At 37.0% G+C, this 19,272-nt stretch overlaps 1 protein-coding gene across 1 annotated transcript in view; it reads left to right on the top strand.

Moving 5' to 3' along the window:
* CDH8 (cadherin 8) overlaps window positions 1-19,272 on the top strand; it is a 136,631-nt gene that overhangs the window by 5,684 nt on the left and 111,675 nt on the right. The window contains exon 2 of the mRNA XM_053449633.1: window positions 3,230-3,679. Coding sequence (XP_053305608.1) covers window positions 3,395-3,679 — 285 coding nt within the window. The 5' untranslated portion in view covers window positions 3,230-3,394. The remainder of the gene's footprint in view (window positions 1-3,229; window positions 3,680-19,272) is intronic.

Genomic DNA, 19,272 nt, shown 5'->3' with positions numbered 1-19,272 from the left:
GACAGTATGAAAGTAGGTAATATTATTAAAAAATAACTCTAAGCATGAAAATCATCACAGAGGAGGATTTTATTGGGAGTATATCAGATTTGTTTCCTAAAATGGCATACAAATGTTTAAAGTTCTTATGTGTCAGAGCTTCATTTTACTGCACTGCTGAATATGTCAACTTTAGAAATATAAATAAATATATTATACATATAGAGTATGTATAATATTTCCACATTCATTTACTACTTGCAAGTAGTAAAAGTAGATTTAAAAAAAGTAGATGTGGGGGGGGTCGCTTAAGTACATTTTCTCTAAATCAGGTTAAAAATATGTTTTCAAAAATATTTCTTTAATAGTTCTAGTTTTTCCAGAATGTTTTCAGGCAGCTGTGTATCAGCTGATTTCCTATTATTTCCAGATCCCAAAGTCCAGATTGACACATGACACATGTAGCAATTTGTATAAATCCTCGCTCTGTTATCTGAGCCCCAATCTAAGACAAACACCTCGACTCCTTATCACACTTCCTTTGGTAAACAATAAAATGAGTTTCTTTTAATCACCTAGTCAGACTCTCTGATTAAGGAAAGTCTATGGAGGACTTCATTAGCATTGCCATAAAGCATCAGCTCAATGTAGTGACTGAGCACAGAAGGTCACCCAAAATATCACATGACTGACAACAATGGCGGCCTCCAGGTCTGCAGATAAAGGGCTTTATTAGGATAAAGTGAAATAAACCCAGCTTTCTGCCAATTCTAACCCAAGTATTTTTTTTAAATCCAATCAGGCCTTGAAAGTGGTCCCTTATTATCACTGTGCTATTTAAATATGTGAGGACCACAACGACATCCTCTAGTCAAATGTTCTGCTTATTAATTAAATGCATGTATTTATGCCACATGAAAGAAAATTACTAATTCAACTTGTACAGCACAATAATTAAAGAAAATCTCTACGCGAGGATTATAAGAATCGTGTAATGATTATCCAGTTTCGTTAGGGCTTGGGGATTCCTCATTGATACACATGATTAAAATCATTTATATAATTGATTGCTTTTAGTTGACTATGATATGTTTTGGTAATGTTCACAAAAAGATCTGAAACAGACAATTCTAGCTACCGTAGTCTACATTTCTAGAAAAACACCCAGCAATTTGATGAGATGTCTCTTAATCATATGTTATTCTGTAGTGTACAATTAAGACATGCTGAGACTTTAGCTCTGTCTTTCAGCGTAACGCCGTCGTATAAGAACACGACAATATTGTTTTTTTTTTTTAGAACTGAAGATCAGAGCACACTGTCCTTGGATACCTTTCTGTGTCAAATACTTTGTTACATGTTAATGTCATGTGGCAATCCGGACTTTGGGATCTGGAAATAATAGGAAATCAGAAATGTTATATTTTCCACCATCCATCGGACGATGTGTGTGTGTGTGTGTGTGTGGGGGGGGGGAGGGTGTATGTGTGGGTGAAGGTTGTGGTTAAAACGTTGACCTTTATCAATATGTGCTTGCACACCCCTGCTTGCATCTGCCAGGGCGTAGGTAAACAAGGTATTATTTTCTAGATTGGAGAACACTAGATCCCTTAGCATATAGAAACAAAGAATTCGGCAGCAGGTAGGAACCATTAGGCCCACTTACTCTGCCCGACTTTCCTGTTGTCATATTGTCGTCCCCTCGTATTTTATGTATGTTTTATTGGGCACCTTCTGTAGGTGTCAAACGGAATGCAGAAATACATCTAGACAGGTTAAAGAGGAGGCATATGATATTTTTATACGACAGGTGTTGGTGAGACACTCAGCAATAACATGTGCAGTATAAGCCTTTTACTCGGCGACATCCAGATATCTCTATATTTACAGATAAATGTGGGCAAGTGGATCCAGAGGGGGGAAAATACAGGGATTTGTAAGTGGAAAATATGAATTAGAAGTGACTGCTAGAGAGATGATGTCCTAAGAGTTTGGATCCTCTGTGAATAAATCATTTGGTGTTTCATTAAATGTTATATGGACACATGCGAGATACTGCATGTATTGCATGTAAAACATTTTCTTTGCTATTATTTCGTTATGGTAGACAATTTACATTTACAATTAGGCATTAGTGTTTACATTAACACGGCCAAGTGATAATGACAAAGGCCAGCAGATACAGAGAGAGGATGCATGATGGCATCTGCCCCACTCACAGTACAATATATATCTAATTATCAATCGGGATTATTCTAAAACAGTTGATATCCTTTGTCGCGGCTGCAAGAATCCCACAGATTTTTTTGAATTGATGAATGGTTCAGGGCAAAATGATACGCTTTTTGAAAGACAGATGTTTAATACCTATAATCTCTTAATCCCTTCCACAAACTCTTCCTTGTAGTTTCAACTCTTATGAAGACCCAACCCCAATAAGCATCTGCTGAAGGAAGAGCTTGGCTGGCCCTGTATAATGTATAGATAAACCCATTGAGATTTCTCCATTCCAAGTCTTCTCACCGTTGGAGATCAGAGAAATCTGCCAATGTTGGTTCCTCAAAATGAACAGTGAAGTGAGAGAGTTACAAGTATTCTTAAAACCAACCCTTCAACTCCCTATTTAGTAAATAAACCCCAGTTTCATATAGCGTCTGCCACTATAATGTGATAAAAAACAAAAGCATACAAAATTGGACCAAGATAGACTGTGGTATCTGGCTCACAATGTGCGGCTTCAAATTGTCAACTTGAGAGGTGGCTTAAAGAAGGTGTAAATAACGGTGGAAAAATAAGTTCGTAACACTGTTTACATACTGTTCATGTAATATATATTTATATACATTTGAGCGATGTATCTTTGACATTTGATTGTTGTCATTGGCCAAAGGTGAAGACACCAATAGAGCCAAATTTCTGTTAAGGTTTAAAGTATTTTATTATATTTTCAGGGTTTTTCTGTGCAATGCGTTCTAAAAACTTATCTCGGAATCAACTTTTATATGCATGTACAAGGTTCATATTGGATTGCAACTCCAAATATCTCAAAGAGTTCTGCCACAGTCTCTTTCCTGATATGAGTCTGATATTAAGCTTCATAACCTTAATGTTAACATGTACCCTTAACAGCTCACTCAGCTACTAGCATGTAGAAGGAGGACTTTGTTATTGGTACTGTTTGTATACAAACGTATATTTAGTAGTTTTTTATGGACTAACATGCTGATTGTTTTATTTTTTTTTTCCAAAGGAAACATCAATGAACAGATTTCCAAGCCCATCATGTCCTTCAGATCTGAACTATTCATGCTTATGTTTATTGAGCTATAAACTCACAGATCAGCTGCAGGAAATATCCCTCTCTGGATGATGAATTGGATGGATAGAATCTGGATGTAACTAGAACATTCATTTCATGTCGCCGGTGCTCTCTCTAACGTGCGTTACAATGCCAGAAAGACTTGGGGAAATGTTTGTGGATGTCTGGACTCCATTAATCTTATTATGGATTACTGTTCTTCCTCATGTCTATATGGCTCCAAAGAATGATTCCCATGTACTCTCAAATGATGCCACAATGGAACTTAACAGAGTCAACGATCAACAGAAAGTTTTAAACCGTTCCAAAAGAGGATGGGTATGGAATCAGATGTTCGTGCTAGAAGAGTTTTCTGGGCCTGAACCAATCCTCGTTGGACGGGTACGAGCTCATTTTCTCCTTCATTTACAATATCCATTTTTATGCACAATTTACATATATAAATATCTTCGTATTTTTTATATTGATATAGAGCAGACATTAAACAGTTCCAAGTATGTTGTATGCATACATATTTCAGTGTGTTACAGCACGCTATTCAAACAAGGTCAAAATGTCTTCTCTTGCGCTCTGCTCATAAGTTTGAAAATTGTTTTATTTAGCATTTCATTCTCCCATTACAATAGCATAACAGTCCCAAATTTCACTGGACAGTCCCATCTTTCTGGGTCCTGTCTCGTCAAATCCGGGTCTGGCCCAGCATAAAAATACTGCCTATGCACAGTGCATTACACTGTGGACAGACAGCACTGAGTTGTAACTGTGTATGTCTAAGAGACACACAGGCTTAACGCTTGTAAATGAGCAACAAACTACCCAGTATCTGTACTGGGTAGCCTAGAGCTCAATGCTGCAGGGTCACGCATAGTGTGTGGGCCAGCCCCTTTTAGGCCCCGCCCCCTGTGCCCCGGGATCCAGGAAGGAAATATTGGTGAGCATGTAATAGTAGAGACAGAGGTGATATTGAACACTGGAGAAAATCTCGTTTTTGTTATACTATACTAAGGCCGCATATATGGCTAGAGCGAGTAGCAAACCTTAATGATTTCATAACCTAATTATTAAAACTGATTATTATTTCTGAGAACTCTCCAGGTGTGACCTGGAGTCTCCAGGTGAAGATCTGCACCCCCAGGTCTCCAAGTCACTTAGCTGGCAGGGGAGTAGTGCTCAGCCACACCTACTACCTGCCCACTTTGGCTCCTACTCAATCATGTCTGAGGCTAGCCCCACCTACATAATCTAGCCCCTCCCACTCACAACTCAACTTCCCTAGAGGAGGGAGAGCTCTGGGTTGCCTGCCCCAGATCATTAGGATAGTTCCTAGAGAGAGCCTGAAAACTGGTATATCACGCCATTAACTGTGCCATCATGTTAAATTATCTATACTGCACTATCCCCAATTTTAATCCTCTAGATATTAATACTTTAAATAAAACTAACAAAAAATATTTCGGTAAGAAATGAAATAAATTGCCCACTTTGTGTTTAAATTGATATGTGCATGCCTGGGCAAATAATAATATTGAATTGCCACTGATCATTCACAAAGGGAGGTAGCTTAATATCAAAACACATACTTAAAATGGGAAACACTGAAACTGTGAAAATTAGATCATCAGTGAGTGAGACTAGCTAGTTATTTTTTTTAGCAGTTTTTAAGTAGAAACTCATGCTGCACATCTCTGAAGGAAGCCCTAATTTAGAGAAAATTTAATGATGCAACAGATCTGAAGAAGAAAAAAATAACGAAAAGTCTAAAATTAAAGCGCACAGTGATTTTCTTAGATATAACAAGGCGTAATAAGGTTCTATAATATAGCAAGATGTTCCTTAATATTAGAGTCTTGGTGCAGTGGAAGATGTCACAGAATGTATAACTTGTTATAATTGATAATTATATAGGAAACACAGTTTTATCTAGTAGTATCATATGCTGATTTTTAATTTCTAAAGAAAATTTTTTCGACAAAATATATTTATACATTTGTTTAAAGGAATAGTGAAATACGTTTAATATTTAAAGCTGTTCGCCTTTTTACTTATGTTAACAAAGAGTGGGGTGGGACATGGATTGTTTTCTCATGACAGTGATCCAAAAATATATTTTTCAAAACGTGATGTAATTTTATGCATAAATCAGCACAGAACAGATTGTCTGCATTCCATAGTTTAAGCTATATGTGGTTTTAAAACTGCAAAGGGAAGTGTGTGTATATATATACACACACACACAAAGCCCACAAGGCTTACACTCAGCTTCTACATGCATAATATGTTTACTTGGTGCCACACACAATAAGAATTGTAAAAAGTGTTGCCTCGCAAAGTCAACTAACAAGCCGAAGAACCAAGAGTGGTTGATGTTTTTTTTTAGTTTCTTATCCCTCTGAGATCTAAGTACATTAACAGCCAAAAAGTATATTTACAAATCCTTAACCAAAGGGGCTGTTAAGACTTTGATAAATATTACAAAGTGCCAGTCACTGAAAACTGTGGCACGGTAGCACCAGAAATGCACGATATGACCAGGTAAGAGCGCAACAAGTAAATTAATAATGAGATACTAATACCCATACCGGGGGAACTCTCCAGGTTTGACCTGGAGACTCTGGGTGTAGCGCTGCTGCCCCAGGTCTCCGAGTTGCTCTCCTCTCTTTCTAGACTAAAGGAGTAGTATTTGGCCACGCCCACTACACACCAAATTCCCCTCCCAAACCCATGTAATGCTCTCTGAGGCTAGCCCTGCCCTTGTCATTATCACCCCCACCTATCATATGGCCAATTGTTCCTTAATTTGTTTCTAGTCTCCACTCTGTTCACAAAGCCACGTCCTCAGAAGAGGGAGAGCCCCAGGAAACTGCATTCCAAGGTACCCCACGACTACATCAAAGCTGTACAAAATTAAACACCTGGCAAAGGATAGGTGGGACATTCCTGGGAACTTTTGGGCTTCGGCTATCCGGAGTCTACCGCTGTGGGATGCGACCAGGACAACCCTCTGCCATCAGTGGGCGTGCCCGCTGCCGTCAGTGGGCCTTCCAACCTACATCAGTGTGCGTTCCTGCTGACGTTACAGTTAACAACAGCATTTAACAGGGAATGGGTGGGGGCCTCGTACGACCCGGAGGATTCAAGTGTTAACCCGAGACCTGGAGCTTCTCCACGAGTCTCTGGGCCAAACCCAAAGAGTTCCCGGGTATGGGAATGAAGAGGACAGGTCAAAACAACGTTGCATTATGTGTTCTGCAATTCCTTATTAAGACTTTTTTTTTTAAATGTTGAACAAATTGGCCAAATACAACCCTTTGGAGGGTTTGTGTAACATCATGCTTCCTTGAAAACATAAAGTTTTATATTACACGATTCATTTAGCAGGATACACGCTAGACGCCTACAGGCTGTAGACAGTAACCTCTAATGCCAAGTGTTAACGTAGCGCTATACAGCCATTCACCAAGTGATAGGAACTCCCGATTTTCCACCACCGGAAACCAAATGGTTTCTGTTCAGATTAGCAGCTGGTTCTGCGTAACATAATTCTTCTGTATCTGTTGGGTTTTAAAATCTCAAGTCCTGGAGCCGAAAACAAACTCCAGCTCTGAATTTACCATCTGCCTTATAACTACTGTTGAGTTTTCCCTTCCCACGTATAAATATACAGTGCTACAGGACATCTGACCCACTTTTACTTGGTCAGAAATAGCATGCGATTGACCCTTAGGCTGGACGAAATGTCTGGAAATATTCTTTCAGCTGCATCTGTATGACCATAAACCTAAAGATGTTTAAGTGTTAAAAAGTAATGTAAATACCTTTGTGACAGTTTTTTTTATATCTGGTACTTAACAGTACCATTAGTATTTTAAAAATATGCTACTTGGTAAAGAAAAGAAAAAAAGAAAAAAAATAGATTTCCTATTTTTTTCAGAATATATCATAGATCTCTATGTATAGATACTGTAGGTCAATAAATAGATCTAAAAATAAATTAGAACTTTTATATTTTATATAATTCTCAGCATTGAAGATGTTCTATTATTACGGTTCAACTAATCTTAGAAACAATTATAATACCATATATATGAAAAAATATATATTGACTTATCTTAGAATACGTAGAACGATTATAATAAAATATATATGTATTATAATTGTTTCTAAGATTAGTTGAACCGTAATAATAGAACATGCTCAATGCTGAGAATTATATAAATATAAAAAGGTTTTTTTTTAAGTGCAAATAATTACAACTATTCTTTACATGTAGAAAATGAATATGATGATGATCGCATGAAGGTCATGGGAGTTATAAAACCTTTTGATGCAGTTCTAAAACCATGCAAATAATCTTAAAATGAGTTGTTGGTTTTTTTAATTAATATTCTGATGACCTTGTGCAATCATACATTACTTCCTGTTCATTTCAGGATAATTAATGCGTTTATTTACTTCTGTTTTGATTAGATCATGCACATTTCATCCTCTTTTTTGTACTATGCCGTTTATTATACTCCACATTTTTTGTGTTTGGATTTTAATTCTGTATTCCTGAACTTTGTGTTAAAATTGTAAGATACTGCAGACGCTGTTTTCTGGATGTTCCTTGTATTGGCTTTAAGCTGAATGTATTCATATAATGGTAGATCGATCAAGGATCAAATAGCAGAAAAGGAAATGATGCATAATTTGGATCATTGCCGAAGAAATTATTTGCAGGAACTTGGGTTAATTAGATTTTAGGGGTCATTTAAAGGTTTCTACACCAGGACACTTAACAAACACACGTCATCTAAACTCATAAAGGTATGATGAAGATTGATTGCATCGACATATTGTAAAACTAAGAAAAAAACAACAAATTTGCATATTACGAGCATATCAATGTATGAACTTGCAGATTTAATGAGGTTTCTTTTTTTTGCAATTTTTTATCCAAAGTTTTAATTTAGTGTCCTATAAAAGAGCAACAATAGGGTGGTGAAAGGGTACAGAGAGATTTACCCAGCTTGAGTATCTACAAGTGTCATCAGATCAATCAAATCCATATTAAAAGATTTTGTTAGAGAACATATATTTTGTAACTATATTTTGGGGGGGGACTTTAATGGATTCCATCTGAAGAAGAAACCTCTGAGATCCTGAAAGTTCATGATCAGGTGTGGGAACGCTCTGGGTTTGACCAGGAGTGTGCGGGCGAAGCTCTGCTTCCCCGGGTCCCGTGTCACCTTACTGTTTCGACACATAAGGGGAGAGGTGTTTAGCCACATCCATTCCTAGCTGACTTTCCCCCCCTACCTCTAGTCAATTCAATAGTATGCTAGCGTTACCTCCACACGGTATGCTCAGGGGCTTTATACCTTTTTCTGTGTTGTGCCAAACAAGAAGTATCATCATAAAGACTCCATAACAACCAATGGAATGGTCCAAACGGAAGGAGATGTAGCTACTACAGAGAATACTCTAGCCCACCAGCCAAGACGCCCTAAAGAAAATCTAGACATTAAAACCTAGAACAGTACTTTTTACATGCAAAGCAGAGAAAAAGCATTGAGAAAGCTACTATATATTTCCTAAAACCTGAACAGATGTTTGGTAGACAGCTTTGTGTATCCATTATTGTGCCTTTAAGGTATACATTTAGCAGGAAAATAAAAAGCATTATGATGCAATGAAAGGATTTCAGTTTTCTATATTTTACATAGCATTGGTTTTTACCGTAATTTATTTGCTGCGTTGGTATCGGTTCGATTTTAAGCTCACACTAGAACGATCGTTTCTCAAACAATTTTAATCAAGGTACTGCTCCAGTTCCATAGCTGTCATATCACTTGAATATAGGTCAACCGGTGGCACAATCAGGCTATATATATATATATATATATATATATAATATATGTATATATACTTGACAAGCGTAGACTGATTTTATGTATACCTTGTAACATTATATTGTAGAGTCGCGCATGACAAACGAAGTTGAAAGCATCGAGAGCTTGTAGAACTCTCCTGTTTAAGCGGCTTCTGAAATAACAAGAGTTTTGATCTTGCTAAGCCCCTATGTTATTATTTTTGCTGAAAAGTCTTTATTTTTTTTGCCTGCAGGGTGTGAAGATTTTAATATTTTTGCCAGTTTGTTTCCCTTTACTATGTTTAACGTTTGGTCCAAATGCAGTGTGAGATGCCAAGAGAAATTAAGTAATTTAACAAATTGTATGCGATCAGCAAAAGCTCGGTGTTTGTCCACTTCCCAAACTTTTTTCTTTCTTTAAACAAAGTGTATTTTAGATGTTTTGAGGACATGGGTAGTGCATGAAGCGGGCAGCCATTATTTTATGCCAATTATAACAAAAAAGTAAGATTACTAATTTTATGGTGCAGGTCTTTATATGACATAGCGACGTAGCTTTAGATTAAAGTAGTATTAATGAATTGCAGTTTAAATAATTATTACAGATACATTGTGTTTTGTTTTAGAAGGGATGTTGTCCTTTTATTGGGAAACGAGACCAAATATCTGTTTCATGTGATCTTTTCCAACGTTCTCCTGGTCTAAATATGCTAGAACCCCAAAAGGAAACATTTTAATGCATGTTGGAGCCCACTTTACTAAAATGCTCATGTGCAAAAAAAGCATACTGAGGTTTGCTTGTTTTATTCTGCAGAGGAAGCTGGAGGAGGGGTTAAATGAGAAAGAATTATCATTTTTTTTAACACCAGTAACCAGTAAATGACGCCTGCAGTAGAATGCACTGCAGACCATGCAAAATGGACTCCAACTGCAAGCAAATACATACATCGAGAGATATGTACGCCCTTAGTCATTTTCTACTTGGAAGAAACATCCTAACCCAATGCCGTACTACAGCTCATTAAATAAATGTAGATTCAATGGAAACATACATCTTTTGATTCGCATATTTGTAAGCAACATGTTAAGCTCAATAGGCTGTCATAAACTTTAGGCTTATTTGATTTCAAATGAAAGTAACATTTCTTGTCAATTGTTTGTGAGATCACAGAATCAGTAAGAACATTCTTTTGCCTCTTCTCTTCTTCCTGATTTCTCAACTAGACTAATGGCTTCCATAAGTGTTTGTCCGTTCTCCATGATGGCTAACGGTTTTCCTCCATTCCAATAATAATAAAAAAAAAAATCTGTACATAAACTCCACTGTAAGCAAATAAAACCGGGCTGTTAAGCTCCCGGATATTTTATTTTAATTGTCCAGCTTTCCACCATAAACGTACTCCTTATGTTTCTTAACGCTATCAACAATCTGTTTCCTCCGATTTGCGAAGTGTGATGCTATGGGGCTGGATTTTGCGTTTTCCAAAGCTTAACGCTAGGCTCGGAGTTCTAAAATATCCCCCCCTTCCCACGTTTAAATGCTTGCATTCTGCTGACTAGTGACAACATCACTAGAGCAGACCAGACTTGCTATGACTGACAATCTCATTCAACTGTGGAATGATATGTCTTATGACACAGTAGAATGTCCCCATGGACTTGATTAGTTAGATGGAACTTTTACTTGATATATGCTGCTGTATGTTCTTTGCCTCCTCTGCATGAATTACAACTTCATGGCAGATGTGCTTGGAATCTGTGGTGAATCAAATGTCACTGTTCTTCTACAGGAGACAATAGCGGAATTCAAAATGAAGCTGACAATAAAGTGAGGGAATGGCAGACGGTTTTTCAGTTTAATGAAAAATATGTCTGTCTCGGTCTCTTATTTCATAGCGCATTCCGAGAGTTTGTGCTGAATTCTATAAAGAGTAAACATATTGGAGTCGCTCTACACTCGGACTCCACTGCCGTAGAGCATCAAGTTGCAGCAAGAGGCACTTTGGTTGGAGAACCACGGCACGGTGGGCGATATAACAACGACTTAATTGTGATTCATAGCCCCAGTAGCTTCTGTGCATCAGAGTTAAAAGCTATGGATGCGCGCTTTCTGCTTAGGAGCCGTGCACTATTGGAACTAGTGGCCGGTGACACTATTGTCTAAATAATGTGTGGCCCCGTCCACTGTATGTACCTTACCATAACCCCCCATGTCAGGTGTACAAATTGGTGTTGGTGGGACGGCTAGAGGAAGACATGGATGGGACCAGAGGAAGCAGCGGGCAGGCCACCTACCTTACAGCAGCTGCATTGCATTTGATTGTGCCAGGGCATAATGATATCTACTTAATTACCCATTTATCACCAACAGCCACAAAAGTAGGGCAGTGGGGTTGCTACTCAGGGCAGCTGGACAGTGACCAAACTCGCGACCGTTGGCATGTATGCTTTACGTCATGGGAGATAAGGGTGTTAATGGTATAATGTTTGATCGGTATACGTGTGCCTCCTTCCTTAGGTTCCCTTATATTATGGTGGCGAAATAAAAGAACCTTATAGAGGCGAAAACCTTCCCCAATTCCTTTACAGACGACCATAATTGTATCTCATAACGGACAAAGAGCTCTTGGAAAATATAAACCTTTGTCCTCCCCAAGCACCTGAATTCATTATAACCTTAACTCCAAAAATGCAACCAATACTTCAACTTTAAAAGTATTAATGAACCTTGTTCACCTTCATATAGTGTTCTTGTATTGTGAAATAAATTATGTCAATTGCCAATTATATTTTCCAATTTCCTTACTCTAGTTTTGTTTCTCTATTGGACATTATTTTTCTTAATATAGCGGTTTCTGCATCCGGGGTGTAAGTAGATTTTGTTCTGCATCATTGGGATAAAACATATTTTACCCTTACAGGACTTAATAATTCTGCAGTATGACATAATTTAATGTGACATTTATGTATATATAAAAAAAAATACATGTGAACTCTCATGCTTTTGAATTATTCAATTCTAAAAAAAAATGGGCATATTAACCCCACTAAGCACACTAAGTTAGTTCACATTAGATATGTATAAGGTATGGCTAAGATAGATGGCGCTTTAGGGCAGTTGTTGGCTTAAGAGTGGTTAGCGCACACGAAAGAATGGTGTTAACAAGAAATCATCACTTAATATCATTCATCATCTTTAACCTTATGCTTGAAGCACGATTAGTGTCTGACTGCAAGATAATTATTCACAGGGAGTGTTTGGGGGGGAAAAATGGTGATTTTTCATGAAAATAAATGTTTATAGTCTCGCTGATTGAATGACCCATGAGATGATTGCGCAGTGTTGCTTTTTTTTTTTTTTACACTGTACAACTCATTCAATGATTGGTTATACAAAGCCAAATTTGATACAATATGAATAATAATGTCACTAAATAACTTTCTACAACCTAGGCATCTGTTTCTATTATTAATTTTTTTTTTGGTTCAAAGGAAAGGATTTTTTACTCATTCCCATTTATAGGGGTTTGTTCAGTAAAAGCTGAACTACATTTATTGACAATGCCTTAGGAAAGGTCGATCATAGTTGGGTTCTCCTGCAAGGGTGACAGCGTGCGGCTTGCGTGATGCTCGTCTTAAATGCTTAAAATCTCACCGATTTAATTTTGCGCAACTCGACACAAACTACACAATCCCAAATCTTCTATATAAAATTTATATATATATATATATATATAAATATAAAAGGGCAAGAGTGCCATATAAGTATATACATTAATACACGCAAGGCAGGAGAGCTATCTACATGTGTGTGTGTGTTATGTACTAAGCTAGTAATGCCAAAGAACAAACATGGGAGGCAGGAGGGGGCATACGAGGCTCTATCGTCATTTATGTCATATGTTTACCTTGAAACATTCGCCTCTTAAAAGCAGCAAGGTAGACGGAACAGTAACAGTGCTCAAGATTTCAGCATTGTTCTGATCATTTTCTCTTCAAAAGGCCTGGTTTTGTATAAATATTTCTCCTTGTTTGGTAATGGATGCTACATTTTGCAATGGAGCTTGGTGCTCTTTTTCACATTGCTTTGAGATATTTTTGGTAAACCTCACTCATTAAAAGCCTCGTTCTTGAAAACAGACCCGTGTTTATCAATGCAAAACGCTAATACCCCAACTTCGTGGAAAAAAATGCCTTTTTTATCCAGTTTTCGGTTCTTTAGGTCTGAGTAATTATCTCAATTGTGACCCTCCATTACCTATAATATTTTCTGCGGCTTGTAAAGTATAATTGGAAAATATTTTCGTGGAATATACATGATTCATTTTCTTCCTAATCTACTTGTACCTTTACCCAAGAGTAGATATGTGAGAAATAACAGGGAGAGAAGCATTTTTATACAAGTAATCAAATCTTTCTAATTTTCATTTTCTCTCCGCTCGACGGTCTCGCCGGGACAAATCTTTCGAAACAAAAGCAACACGGTAGAGAAAAGTGGAGCGTGATACAACGAAAACCCTCAATAAACATGCAAAAAAAACCTGTACGTTGAAATGTTATTCAAAGTAATTTTATCGTATTCTCTATAGGACAGCGCAAGCTAACCGACATAATTAGACTGCAAATAAAATCATATAGCTTGTGTGTAATACATCTTTCCCTGTGTTATAACACGCAACGAAGGGGGTTCTGCAATCTAATAAACATGATTCATTTTCTTAAGCCAACATATCACTCTCTCCCTCTCATATAATATATATATATATATATATATACTTTATATAATATATATACACACATAGCGAGACTAATGATGATGGGAGGTCCTGAAATATATTTTATATATATATATATATATATATATATATTTTTTTTTATATATATTTATATATATAATATATACATATATATATTAAAATATACACATATATATATATATAATATACATATGTATATATATATATACATATATATATATATATAATGTATATATAATTTGCTAACTGTAGTTTGCCTTTTATTGCAATTTTTTTTTAGCGTGATGTAACCGATTAAAATCCCTGATTCCAAGATGTAATTGGCTGTGTTTTTCTTTTTAGACTGAATAACAAAATAAAGCACAATGAAAGACTATAATAACTCTTGGACTATCTTGAAAGTGTTTAGCATTCCCCGAGCTGTACCGCTGTGTTGAGAAGTCAATTTGTTTAATCCGTTTTTTTTTGTTGTTTTTTTTTTTAGTGTCCTGGGGGCATATTTTATATCCTCACAAAAGGAGTTATGGCAAATATCCAGATGCAAAGCTAATATTAGTTAAAACTGTTTTGGACTTGTTATGCGAGGCTTTGGGAGGTCTGGATAAGTTGGTCTTTAATGCACAACGTATGCAACAGACGGTTGCACAGAACCATTATTTTTTAAGGGTCTGGTTTTCTTTTGAAGTATAATCATCAGTGTATAACATTCTGTAAAAAAAACAACATACAAAGTAAAATATATACATAAAAAGTTCTCTAAGCAAAAGTTCTAAGTTTGTAAGTATCGTGGTTCCAACGGTTAACATATTACGCTAATTCCTGACATGTCTCCGGATTGCCGGCAATGTACAAGGTCTTAAAAGCTCAATGGCAATCATCACAGGCTGATTCTGTTCTCTTGGCAAGCGGAGCGGATTGTAGGCTAATTGTACCCATTTCTTTTAGAAAACTATGATTTACTGAGTTTCCAACCTACTCATAAACATACTTCTATACTTCTTTTAATACTAACAGCACTGAGCAGGAGGGAAGACTTTTTTTTAATGTTTAGAACTTTTAATTCCTTTAAAAAATGTTTCATTTGCATGTTATCATGATGTCAGGGGAACAACTGACTGTTCTTTCCATATGAGGTTGTTAAAAAGCGAGATTTTGTGTCTACCTATATTCTACACTTTCTTGTCTTCTTGTAAGTCTCCAAGTTTGGGATATCAAAGACCCATCTTGGGTTAAACCTTTGTTAGAAGAGGGCAGCAGTTCAAGGAGGAATACCTTATACCTTCTATCTTATAGATGCCCAGCAGGGAGGTACATGGGCCCCATAAATGGTGTTCAAACCCTACACTGATACTTTATATCAAGGCGACCTGCTGATGTCACTCTTATTAAGTAGACTCTAAGTAGACACATGCGGTCATGTATGCTGGTCCAGGGCAGCAGCTCCAGGAAGGTGGTAACCCCTCTGCTGTATAACCGGGGGACAGATCTCTCTATTGAGACCCCACCACACGGTTGGTGAGGTCACGAGTCTCCCATGTAACTGGACCATATACACTACGGTGCATAATGATCTAAAAAAACTCTTTAAATGTAGTGTACAAGGATATGATGTTATATTCCGGGGATGAAGGTAGCTGCCCCAGGTCATGTATAGTCAAAAACCCCACAATTCACTTGTCAGTAGCACTATATTATGGGCGCAACCTCCACCCCCCCAACTATATTTAATTTAGTGTCATTACGTATTCCACTTATTGTACAATGTATTTTACTACCTGGTGTGCAGATCCAGGTCTTGGTCCTTGAAAGTAACCTTGCAGTTTTAAGGAATCTGACTGTTTTAAGGGCAAATTATTTTAAATTAATATTTCTCCAGTAGTAGAAAGCATTTTACAAGGATATCTGCAATGACAAAGTGTAAAAAGCAACAAAAAAATGCACATTAAATGATATTTCAGCTTTAAACTGTTTCATTACTTTAGGCAGAGAGCAGACACATCACTTTCAATTTGAGTCATGAACATTTCACATTAAAGATCACAATCTTTTTTCTTTTTTTTTTCTTTCTTCCGTTCAATATAGAAATGGCTATATTTGGAAGTGTTATTCTGTGCCAAGATAACCTGGAAATCTTGGGATTCTACAGCGAATATTGCTTCGGTCATTTGTCCCGATTATTTAGTTTTACGTAGGGGCTATGTTCAATCAATTGAATAGTAGTTAATTATTTGCTTTTAAAGTAATTAACACCTGCACTTTCATTACCGTGCCAACACGGTACTAAAAAGTACAATTAAATATGGAATTACGGTATGGTTAGAGAAATAATACAGTATTTTTCCAATGAAGAGCTGTATTTTTTCCCATTTTACTAAAATATAAAATATTTTTACTACCGAACATTAATTCTGAAATTGTAGCGATATCCAATGTAAAATGTGTGGAGAAGATGGATAAGTGTTACAGGCTTAGCTTGGGCAATATAATTTAATGCCCCCCACTCACCGCTCAATGCCACCTAATGTATACTCACTTCATGGTGCATCATGCTTGTATAAAAAATATCCCTTGCGATTCTTGTTCACCCAATTGGATTCATACTATCAGTTTATTACAATAATTATTTGTTGTTTATAGCGCCATCATATTCTGCAGTGCTGTACAATGGGTAAACAGGACATGATAACTAGTGTATAACATAACAAGGTGACTTACAGAAACAGGGCTATTACACAAGCGTTAAAAGTGCCGCCATTACGGATGGAGCAGCCATATTAGTATTGTCCGAAAGCAGAAGAGGTACTAGGAAAGGTGACATAAGGAAGATGGGAGGAAGGGCGATAATACGTAAGTTCATAGGTGTCCGTAGTGGGTATTGAGGAATGTTTTAAAGGGCCTAATACAGAAGGACAGACAGGGGAAAGGCGTTACAGATGACAAGTGAAGCCATTGAGACGTAAATGAGAGCTAGAAATCACAGGAGAGGACATTAGATGAGTGGGGAGTCCGGTTAGGAGTGTATTTAGAGATGAGTGATGAGATGTAGGTAGGAGAACCGCTGTGAAGGGCTTCGAGTCAGGAATTTGAATTGAATCGTGAAGCGCACAGGCAGCCGGTGAAGAGACTGACAGAGGGGAGACGTGTTAGTAAAGCGATGGGAGAGGAAGAGAAGTCTGGCAGCAGCATTCATGGTGGATTGTAGAGGGGTGAGAGGGGTGAGACGGGTAAGAGAGAGACCAGCAAAGACAGAGTTATGATAGTGAAGAAGGACGATAATTGGGAAGCGAACAAGAGCCTCAGCACCATCTTGAAGGGGGAATCCGGGATATGTTTTTAAGATTGAGGCAGCGTTTTTTAAACATAATGGATGCGAGGGGCGAATGAAAGGTCGGAGTCAAGGGTGACGCAAAGGCAGCGAGCGTGTTTGGACACAGAGATGATTGCATCACTGACATACAGACATACATACACGATCCTACCTTCAGAAATATACATTTGCAACTGTGTATCAAGTAGTAATAAAGCTGTTTCAACTGTCAATACAGATTTTCCTAGATCAACTTTACCTCTAACAGTGCTGAAGGTTACTGTGATAATATTACTTGCTATTTGTTCACGAGATACCTGAGAGCAAGTGGTCTTAGTGTCTTAGTGGCCTGCTATCTGATCAGTCTCATGGCCAAATGGACATTGTTTGTAGATGATGTGACTGGGATATGTTCCCTACCAAGGTTGACAGTGTCATGATGTCATACATCACCACTTTATTGATTTATACGTCATCATAACAACTAGTGCATCACACAACAATTCTTTAAAAGCATGCAACTTGAAACTTGGCAGAAAGTAGAGACGACAAACATCCCCTCGCTCACATATTCTCCACCACATTATGTCCCAGGACACCAAGCGTTTTAATAACTGTCATATAAACTTGAGTTTAAGGTTATACATTATGTTGCTTAAGGAAAAACACATGGGCAGTTTGATTTAGAAATTCCATTTCTTAAATCGCTCACCCTGCCAAATGTCTACATGCAAATGCCATTGGTGGGTTCATGCCCTAGAAGAGGGAATTGTTCTTGAACATTATGGCGGTGTTTGCAAAGACTGGAATAAGACCACGCATCTTATAATGTGTTGAGCCGGCAAGAATGATTTTCTGCTCGAGCAGAAACCTATTATATTCCATTGTCTCGTGATATTGAAGTAGTATTGTAAGTCAGAGAGAGGGGTGAATCAATGGACTTTTTATAAAGCACATTCTCATTTTAATAACTAGTGCCTTCATCACATGCACTTAGCCGGAGCCCTTTGTTGAAAATGAAGATAAGATGACATCTTCTGAGCAAATATCAATCACTCACTAAGAAATTAGATAGAGAGATCAATCTGCCTATCAAACTTTCACGCATAAATACTAAATATATGTTTAGAACCCAGAAGTAGAACTAGGTTTACAGTCATCCTAAACAATTATGTGAAAGAAGAGCCCATCTAACACATTCTGGTGAAACAAATCAAGGAATATATGTGATTAGGAGTTTTAATGCATTACACTCATAGGACTTTAATGAAATGACCTCAGCCTCCACTCCATTCGAGAAACCATGGCCGTTCTCATCTGTTTGTAGTCGGACAACACTTATATACTACTGTCTTTTGAATTAGTCTATGGAACTAATTATTTAATACAGATTGTTAAGCATAGACCTATTTCTATTACGTGCCAGTACAAGCTTCATAAAAAAAGGATATCACATTCTTTGGTAATTATAAAAACTGTACAAGTACTATAATTATTCTGGAATTCCAGACATCACTACAGCGAAGTCAATCATAACGACACATTGACTTGTTGATTCAAGTTCGGTCTTTAGCAGATAAAGAAGAGAATGAAAAATGCCAAATTCCCATCTAAAAGATACCTAATTCATGTTGGTCTTAATAATGCTGAGTATTCATCCTATGTTATTCATTATATATATATAAAACCTATTTCTCTTGAATCTGCATTTCTACTTTATCGCTTTGATTGACACATGTCAGAGTAGAAAACAGATTTTCCTTAAGCCTGTATATAATACTCTAGAATATTCCTTTTATATGTTTTCCCCTGCAAGTAGCTTATGCAGTATGCATACTATTAAAGAATAATCCTCATATCCCCATATGCATTTATTAGTTTTCTATCAACAGTAAATATAATGAATTCTAATGAACAAAAAAAGTGATGATTCCCCCCTTGTGGGATCCACTGCTAGAATAATCCAATTTTCCTTACTTCTTCACCGTGGAAGAGAGCCATACATTAATAAAAATGTATATTTTCACACTACATTTTAAACATTAATATGGAACCAAAA

Source organism: Spea bombifrons, chromosome 10 (assembly GCF_027358695.1).
Source record: "Spea bombifrons isolate aSpeBom1 chromosome 10, aSpeBom1.2.pri, whole genome shotgun sequence".
Lineage (NCBI taxonomy): Eukaryota > Metazoa > Chordata > Amphibia > Anura > Pelobatidae > Spea > Spea bombifrons.
This window is presented reverse-complemented; position numbering and strand designations above follow the sequence as displayed.